The sequence below is a fragment of the Megalops cyprinoides genome, chromosome 10, assembly GCF_013368585.1.
Source record: "Megalops cyprinoides isolate fMegCyp1 chromosome 10, fMegCyp1.pri, whole genome shotgun sequence".
Classification (NCBI taxonomy): Eukaryota; Metazoa; Chordata; class Actinopteri; order Elopiformes; family Megalopidae; genus Megalops; species Megalops cyprinoides.
Genome location: NC_050592.1, coordinates 37,117,180 through 37,127,196, shown reverse-complemented (window position 1 = coordinate 37,127,196; position 10,017 = coordinate 37,117,180). Strand labels below are relative to the sequence as shown.

Below are 10,017 nucleotides of genomic sequence, written 5' to 3'. Positions count from 1 at the left end.
CCAAAAGAAATGCTTTTTGTTTTATTCTGCACAGCAGAATAATATGTGGTCATGATATATATGTGAATATGATATTCACCACACAGGAGTGTTCATTTCAAAACTGGCAATTTAGGGTTGAAGTTATCTGACAATTGATTTCCACATATATTTGCAAAGCATAAATATGTTGTACTGTGTTCCCCCATAATTTTAATTAATTATGAAAAGCAAACAACAGGCTATTATAATGAATACCTCATATGACTTGCATAAATAACACATTACATACAGTATATAAGTTAATACTTAATAACACTGGAAAACATTTTCCACCAAACAGTTCACACTATCTTTGATTTATTTGTAGGTAGCTGGATGTATACTCCCCTTGTGGTTGTAAGGATATGAGTAATTCAGAATAAAAAAGATGGTCAAAGAATGTTTCTAAGGTATGTACACATAATTATTACGTATTTTACATCTGTGCTGAACTTTCCATATAATGTCTAGTAGGGATAATGTCCGCAGCATAACACAAATAGATATTCATCATAAAACTCATAATGGCCCAGTAAATTACTGTATACTTTAGTAGTCATTTACATTTCTAGTGTACTTAATTTCAAATATGTTGCTAGAACATATGTGCATGGGCTGTTTTTGATATATTGGTATTAGTACATGAAGTAGTGAATGATATTCTATATAAAAAGGCCCTTGACTCAAACTAATGAGCACATAACACATGCTTGGCAATGACAATGCATGGACCTGATTCTCTTTCTTTAGAGATTCAGAAGATGATCTGACAGGACCCAATGAATATTCATAAACCACTGACCTTTGAAAAGCAGAAACATATTAGAAGATTGCAGACAACCTGTTTGTAACTTGGTTGATACATGAGTAAATAGTGCTGTTTATACAATAATCAACATGAATATGATTTATCACATTCAGCAACACCATCAAATCTATTCCTTTATTACTGAGTTTCTATGAAGTGTGACGGAAAATAGTTTTTACCTGACAATACATTAAATTCGATCATTTTGCAGTAAATAGATATGCAGAACATGACGCTTCATTGCATTGGAAGTGCCTGGACCTCCATTCAGACCCTGCCCTCAACAGAAATGCACTCTTGCTCTGTGGTTACGAAAAGCAAATGAACCAGAGTAAGTATTATTCACTGTAAAGTAGTGCTTCAAATGTATAGCTTTGATTGATATGATTGAGTATGATAGATATATCAAATGCAGTTTGTGGTCAGTAGCACCTGCTCACAGATCTTTCAACAGGTGATTATTGTCAACAACAGTGTTAATATTATTACAGATGGTAATGGACTGTTATTTAGCATCAACATTAACATATGTACTGGGTGCAAAGTATAAGACAGTCACAGTATATGCATGCACCATTTCAATACTGTGCTGAGGACAGTGACAACAAATTAAATTAGATACTGAAAGCAGTCATCCAAAGCTGTTCTAGAGAAAGGGGTCATCAAAATATTTTGACTCTTTGCTTACAATATTCTACGTGCCTCTAGGTTCCTGATCAAGGATGTTTAGTTTGTATTTCCAAGGCTATGTTAGATTTATTTTTGTTTGTGGAACATTGTAGCCTGTGTCTGGGATGAAGTTCATGTGCAGCCCAGTGAGTAGAGTTGTCCCCAAGGCTTAGGCATAAGAGGATCTACAGTGTTTGTTTCTCTATGTTGGACTTTAAAAAAAACTGCTTTAAAAATGTCAAATGAAAGGTACATTCATAAATAGTTATATTCTATCCAAACAAAACTCATATATCTCAGGTATAAGGTACGATTGTTGTTCCATTATTATCATGAAGTACTTATACATATTTGTATATTTTGGATGAACTTGATGTGATCTTTTTTTGTCATAAAGCTATTTACATAAATATTGGAAAGTATTAAAGAGGGCTTTATAATAACTATATAACCATGCCATCATGTGCCATCCTTTCTGTTTACAATATGTTTCATACTTTCTATATGCATCGCAAGTCATAATGTCCTCACGTCCTATTTTAGTACTAGAAACCACAGCGACATGAATCATTATCTTTAATGTAACTGTATTCTGTATTTATAAAGATGAATAAGAATGGAATTCTTGGATGAATTTGTCCTAGATTATTTATATGGAAATAGTTAATTCTGTACAACACACTTGCTACGTTACTCCTCTGGTCTCATACATATTTAACGTTGTTGTCCGATGCCATAATCTTTATAAAAAACAAATACATAAAATCTGATTTTAGTAATCTAATTAAGTAATTGATAGATGGAGCTACATTATAATATAAAGGCAGCAATGTTTATCCGTGTTATTTTGCTTGCAAAACTGTTGTATGTAATAGCTAACATCCAAATTGTGCGATGCATGTTTTACAATACATTTATACAGATAAGCCAACGTCGTAGTTCCGCTGGAGATTCTTAAACAGCGTTTAGTCTTATCGACTGCAGCAATGAAATCAAACCCTTTAATGAACTGATAACCCCAGCTAATCAATACTTAAGTGCAGTTAACAGTTAAGAATGCCCCCGAGGACAGGGAATTAATGAGGCTGACAAGTATAGATTTCAGACGCAGACTTTAATGGAGGATGCTTCTCTTTACTGAAATATTGTACTGTGTTAAGAATCGAATACGTTTTGATTTCAATGCATATTTATCACCAGTTGGATAAGATTTATTTATTTATTTATTTATGTTTTGTTTCAGTTAAGTCTTTGTTAATGATGGTCCCTTCCCCTAGATGTTTGTAAACTATGTGACAAACGAGAAGCTGAGTGTTACTTTATATCTTCCATTTAACTGTTTATCCCCAATGTATGTATACTGAGCACGATATGATTTAAATTAGTTTAGTCTAATGGTACTCAATGTAATCTTAAGTACACTTCGTATTTCTTATAATATTACATTCGTGTAATATATTCCTATGATATAGTAAGTGCTCAGCGGTGCTGAGAGAGAAACTTTCCGGAAATGGGTGGGAATTTCATCCTCAGGTAATGTCTCACAGCAATCATTAAAAACTTAAAAGTTTACGTTTTATCGTATCGATGTTTCATTCTATCTCTCGTTCTCTTTCTCCGGTTAAGAAGATGTTACGTCAAAGTATATTACCTTTGCTGGACGTTTCGCTCCCTTTAAATAAATAAATAAATAAATAAATAGAACCATCAGCAGAGGTTTGCCAGGTCGATAAAGCTTTTAGATTTGGAGATGTTTTCTGGGAGCCGGTTTCCTGCGGCTAAGAGTTGTTAATGGAGCTTAAGGAAGTAGCCATCTTATGACTCCGGGTTTGAGTGCAGTTTATTTCCCCGGTCCTGTTCCCTTGTCGAAGCTGAATATGCTGCTGTCAAACTCGCTTAATGAAAAGTAACGCGTCGCTGATTACAGTTTTATTTGGGGTTTATGTAAAAAGCGCTGTTAATTTAGCATCCCTCCTCTGTGTGTTTGAGTTTACCACGGCTGAATGATTTAGTCTTCCTGTTTTAACCACCACCCTCTCTCTCTCCCTCTTTCTGTCTCTTGCTCTCAAGTAGCCACTTCATTTTACAAATGTATTTTTTACAGGTCACTGTAGATTCGTCGGAAGAATTTAATGGGTTAATTTAATCCTCGCGTTGAGTGATCATGCCATGTAATTTTCCTTAGAGCAGTTTTCTCTATGATATCAAGCATTTCTATTAGTGATCCAATACCATATCCCGCAGTTCAGAAATGAATGGTAAATCGAACAGATAAGAGCTACAAGAGTTCATATATATATATATATATATATATATATATATATATATATATATACATATATATATAATACTGACCGGGAATATGGGGAATTGCAGTACAGTAAAAGGTGTCGAGGTATCAAACACATGTTTACGACTGGTGCTACACCCTCGGTTTTTTAGAATCACTATGAGAATACATACATCAAAAATCAAGAAATAATCTTACTTTACATCTTGATACGTACATTTTTTCGCGTGGGGCTACATTTATGCCAATATTTTAGCTTGTTAAACTTTGAAGGGAGGACATCAATCATTTTGAAATATATATTTCCTGCAGTTTTTTCTATCCATGTTTTGTAGTCAGCATTATTTTCACACCTGGAGGAAAGCCCCATCACTAAAAAGAAAATTTCGGAAAGCAATAGAGAACAACGAGATATTTTTCCACGTTTACGTTTATTATTTTTTATTTTATTTGTTATAATTTGTTCTGTCTACAAGATTTAGAGAGGGAAATAATCGTTTGCCCTTTCCATTAAAATTCATAATCGCAAGGCCTCTTGCAGAAGCTCCCTCCCTGGAGAATACGTTTTGCCATTACTGTCAAGTACCCGGGACTCCTTATTTTTGCCCTTTTATCTATAACAACTAATTCGAGTTCCTTTGCCCTTTTCACTCAAAGACGTGGCTTCTGGTAAAGCCTTTCCCGATGCAGATACCATAGGGCGCAGAGACTTTGAAATTGAAGGGTTAGTGTCAAAATGAAAATTTCACTTTAAATTATCTTGGCTGTTGAACATATTAGCGACCCGGGCGCATGACTTAGCCTTTTGACAGATGGATCAACGTGGAGGTTTAGATATTTCGATAATATTATCAGGGAGGGTGAGAAAAATCAATACAATGACATGAAATATGACTGCATATATCCCAATTACAGTCTGTTTAAAATGGATAAATCTGGAAAATTTTGCGTTTTTGTCCTGCTTTACATCGTCAAAGGCTGCGCATTCTCTTCCTTATTTTCTTAAAATAAATGTTCATAACACATAACACCAATGTGCTTGTGATTAGTTATCGTTTTGTTCCATTTTTTCCTAAGAAGGAATGTGGCACCCACATTAAAAATACATCAGCCACGAAATGGTGACCCTAAGTCTGCTTATCGAGTCTGTGCTGACAAAAGACAATTCACAATGTTAATCTGTCTCTGTAGGATTGTAGTATTATTTTATTTTATTTTGCTTTAATGGTTAACAAAGAAGGGTTTATGGGCACGTATAATAATAATAATAATAATAATAATAATAATAATAATAATAATAATAATAATTGAGTGATTATGTGTGACGATTATTATTTTCTGAAAAGAACACTTCAAAAGTTTCCGAAGTTTCACGCGCAGCGAGAGTCCGAAATAAATGAATTGTCATCACCTCCACAAATCGCTGAGATCTTAAATCTTATATCTTTCTCTGTATTTTTGCTATTTCCTGTCTTCCTTTACCAAGAAATGAGACACGAGTAACGGGACCGTTGTAAGATTCAATGTAAATACATTGCTGTCACTCCTTTCATTTTCTGGCTTATCAATGGATCAATTTGGAACCGTTTCAGAACCATGGACAGCAAACTTCTGTAAGGTAGTCAGACCACAGGCATTCCTCAGAAAACACACCTTTTTATTCACGTGAACAAACTTCAAACATACCCTTCCAATTTTAGGAAAACGTGTGCAGTTAAGTGATATTTTTCAACAATGACACTCGCAAGTCATTGGCAAATAATGAGAGTTCTAAAGAATATTAATGAAATCATTAACATCCGCATGCCATACGATAAACGAATTCCGTTTTTGTAAACTTTTTGTCAAATGTAAACTTTCAGTTATACATTTAAATACATTGTACGTGCGTTTTAAATGAAAAATAAATATTTTTAAACTGATCATCTTTTGGGAATCCCACTGGTGAAATGTCAATATAACAATACTCCCTTTGCATTGTAAAATATCAATGCGATTCCAACCGTACAGGAGACATGTTCAATTCAGGTAAAGCATTTTTTGTGTCACAGTCTCCAGAGTAGGCATTCGCTGCGTCTCATAAAGTTTTGGTTTGTTAAGAGCAATACATTTTGCTCCCCGGTTTAGGGAATGCACTGTCTTTGTTAGAATCTTGGTGCTGTAGGGAAGGAATGTGTCCTTTTATCGTGTTTCCAACAGAACGTCCGAGAGAACCTGTCTCCAGTATAGAACCTTTGGTCGTGGTCCAAGAAACTGTAGTATTGGTTAATGCCTGATTCAAAGTGCTATGCCTAAATAAAGGATCGTGGAATACCCCGTCAACCCAGTTTCTAAGCGTGGTAACCGGTGAATCCTTCTGTCTATCGATAACGTTTACTGTAGAGGACGCAGTCAGAGAAGAAGCCACAGTCGGTTGGCATCTGAGCATGCATGACGGGTACTCAGTTTGGTTTAAAGAAGTGGCAGTCTGAGCCAGCGACCAGATTCTTGGCTTGCATTCAAGTATTTGGTGCCTGCTTATGACATCGTCTTCACAATCGTCGGCAGCGGTTTTCAGGCAGCTTTTGGTCAGCTCCTGATCCACGTCAAAAGAAACAGGAATGGATATTTTTAAAGACGTTTCTTTGAGAAGATCACTCGGACAGTCTGCTGTCGCCATATGCGCGTTCATCTGAAATTGGTGCTTTAGCTCGCACTCAGAACTCTCCGACTCAATTGTATCGAAGTCGTCCAGATCGCTTAGTTGGAGATCTTTATCCTCACGACTTCGATTCTCTGAAAACAAGCCAAAACACATAAAACAGTCACTATCATTTCCATCTGACATCTGCACTGCAATACAAAATATTTGAATATTAAGGCTTTCATTAAACTTTACATGGAATTATATTATGCAGAGGCCCTGCAATTTACATGAGCAAAATGGTAGTTGTGTATGTGAAGATAATCATTTTTACATTTCGCATTTTACAGCTTTATTGTAGCACATCCGCATCACGCATTACAAAGCAAGTTCTATGTCACGCTCAGCCAGTTTTATTCATACAAATAATTCTTTTCACAACAGTAGATGGACATGGATTACAAAGTGTAATGCTAACCATCGTCGTTGTTCTCGCTTTTGATTTGGTCGTCTTGAGATACCTCTTCATCATCATCATCATCATCATATCTCTTCTCGTCGGAACATTTATTTCGAGGAGGCCAAGTCATCTTGTTCTCCTTCTTGAGTCTCCTCCTGGCATTCGCGAACCAGGTGGAGACCTGCGTGAGGGTCATCTTAGTAATGATAGCCAGCATGATCTTTTCTCCCTTAGTTGGATAGGGATTTTTCCTGTGCTCCTGAAGCCAAGCTTTCAGTGTACTCGTCGTTTCACGAGTTGCATTTTTTCTTCTTGTCCCTCCATCCATGGATCCGTATCTAGTTGTAAAGAAAGAGACATTTAACGATGTTCAAATGTTGTGATCGAATCCATAACATTTTTACAACTCATAAGGATAAAACAACGGATTCTCCCCTACTCCAGATCTATGGTATGCAATATAAAAATACTGCATGCTGTAATAAAAAACATTTCGAACCCGATTCTCAGAGAAGTCTTGTGACGAGCTGCAGAATTTTACTCCGTGTCCTGAGGTCAAGCACAGACCCGATAAGATAAAAGAACATTAGTGGTGTTATTTCTTGGTAAGTGTTGATCCGGGAAGACCAGACAGACGAAGAAATTGTTCGATTGTGTGAAAAGAAAGACCCTCAGGTAAAAAGCTGTGCATGTATGCTGTAATATTTCCACCAGCTCCCTTAGTCTTAAGTAATGGATGAAATCGTTGCTTGAGACCTTAATGTATCTGGGCCACATATAGAGGTCATTTATAAACGTGATATCTTTTCCCATTTTAAAAAGCATAAGGTCTCTGAATTATTAGTCATCATTATAGCACACCACAGAATGCAACGATGAGACAACACCCAACAGGACTATTTCTTCTTCATTTTGTTTGTAAGCTAGTTGACTGTGTATACTTGAATAATTATTGATATATTCGGAAATGCCATTATTCTTTCATTTTACCTGGATCGCGATTTTAACCGAACATGTACGTATGTAATATGATATATATATAATATGATCGGAAACCCAACCTAACTCAACTTTAAAATGTACTTATATAGGCCCTCTTTATACTTATTCAAAGTCTGCCTGGATGGCATGTTATTTTCAGTACAGGCCTAGTTTATGAATACCTACCTGTCATATTGATATTGCCCCAAGGTAGGATCATATGGATAGTACGCGGCAGCTTGTGTGATCCCCGCATGCGCAGACGCTGTTCCGTCTTTTGTGTCAAAGGTACCCTGCAACAAAACACCCAGTGAGGACAAAATCAAAGATGATCACAAAGGTCAATAGCGGATAATTATGCTTATTCCCATCAGCATAATCCTCATTGTAGCCAATTATATAATAGGACCAGGTAACGCTTTTTTTTATAAAGCCGGCTATCAGTTTTAAAGCTACTGATATACGGGAGTTAAAACGACATTTCTTTCATAAACTACACTGTGATTATTGAAAACAGCTAAAATCAGATTAGTAGAAACAGATTCATATGCAACAAAAATTACACATTTTACATGACTTAAATGTTCTTCATAAATCAGAATTCAGGCTTGATTACGAATTCGATTAGTGCTCTTACATTTCGCAATTAGTCAGTGTGTCCGGTTATCGCCTAATAACCCAAGCTATAATTAATAGTTTAGCATCGCCCACAATGAGGTGCGGTTGCCAGTCAGAACAGAAGGCACATCTCTACAACTCATGCTGAAGAGGTAAATATCAACCACTACAACGCATTTGAATGAAAGCAACCCCTTGTTTATCCTTGTGTAGACTGTAATTAGTGTTGGTATAATAATCAATGGCAAGGAGGTCAGAGAAAGGCTTACCAGTGAGTAGAAAGCGGAGGCATCGGTACCATAAGTAACGTAGTTTCCGTAGCCTTGGCTGCTTGTGTAGGGGTTCCCATAAACACCCAGAGCCGCTGCCGAGCTCAGCTCGTGTCTGGCGGTGGCCAGAAGTCTACTGTCGTAAACAGGGCAATAAACTGGCGTTTGGGCAGACGCTGCTACAGCAGAATCCGAAAGAGTCCTGCCACTAGTTTCGCAGCAAGTGGTCAAAGAATTGGTGGTCATCAGGAACTAAAGGAAACACACAAGTAACAACTCAATGTTAATATGTCTGACGTGCTGTACAAATGAGATAAACATCAATTTCTATGGCAATGCGTGTCAGGTTTACAAGTGTTATGGTCAATCACGAAAAATTAATCCCGTTAATTTGTGATATTTTCCTTTGTGACTCAATTAACTAATACAAAAACTCCGGCATGGGAAGTGTCCATTCCCCAAAAGACCAATTCCAAAGGAACCGTGTGGAATGTTGCCAAAAAACAACAGTTGCATGGCTGTAGCTCCTTCTACAATGAGTCTCATGTTCTACAAAACACGATAACATTTCGATGATTTGCAACCAGTTAAGGACATGTAAACATTATTACACTGTTACGCTAAAGGTAGGAGTTTACCGAACCCAGGTATCTGGAGTCATTTATAGCGATGTTTTCAATAAACGGCACTTCAACAAACCCGCATTTCGTATTTCTTTCTTTAGTAAAAGTACGCAGCAGACCAATATATAATCAATACAGCAATCAATACGACCGAAATTCAGCTGAAAAGTCTGATGATAATCAATAAAGCGAAACGTACCTGGGGTGCAGACGAGTACGGATACCCAAACTGTGGATATGACATGGTAGAGCGATACCAATATGCAGAAATAAAGCGAGACTGCAGGTCTCCACGCTATCGGTCCTTGCTGTGTTTCACCGTACCAATTGATTGGTAAGCACAGACGCTTATAGGGCGAAGCAGAACACCATATTTAATTTGTTAAAATGCTTCCCCAGCGATTTTCAAAACTGCATCAATTATCTTTGGTCGATCACCTAAAGTCCTATAATATGTAATTGCATGAGCGCAATGAAAGATCTTTGCAGAATTAATCACTTTGATGTCAGAAATACATATTTTCCTTTTAAAAAGTAGTATAAAACACGTCAGCCCAGATGCAGGTTGTTTTAAACACCAGCAACTCTGACGTCAGAAGAATCCTACTCAAAATGACCAGACTAACTTTAATATGCATTTCTCGGGATAAAAATC

General features: G+C 36.7%; 1 protein-coding gene across 1 annotated transcript; it reads right to left on the bottom strand.

The window, feature by feature from the left end:
• Positions 1–5,883: 5,883 nt before the first annotated feature.
• Positions 5,884–9,606, bottom strand: irx4a (iroquois homeobox 4a). Its single transcript, XM_036539743.1, has 5 exons — positions 9,562–9,606; positions 8,740–8,991; positions 8,039–8,145; positions 6,890–7,209; positions 5,884–6,563 (listed from the first exon to the last, which is right to left on the bottom strand). The coding sequence occupies exons 1-5, from the start codon at positions 9,604–9,606 to the stop codon at positions 5,884–5,886; spliced, it is 1,404 nt and encodes a 467-aa protein (XP_036395636.1).
• Positions 9,607–10,017: the final 411 nt, after the last annotated feature.

What these genes read in the sequence shown, in the direction of transcription:
- irx4a (XM_036539743.1), bottom strand. Translation starts at nt 9,606, where the DNA reads ATGTCATATCCACAGTTTGGGTATCCGTACTCGTCTGCACCCCAG. An exon ending in CGTACTCGTCTGCACCCCAG is followed by an intron (nt 8,992 to 9,561) that starts GTACGTTTCGCT and finishes TGTTTCCTTTAG; the next exon opens with TTCCTGATGACCACCAATTC. An exon ending in CCTCCGCTTTCTACTCACTG is followed by an intron (nt 8,146 to 8,739) that starts GTAAGCCTTTCT and finishes GTTTTGTTGCAG; the next exon opens with GGTACCTTTGACACAAAAGA.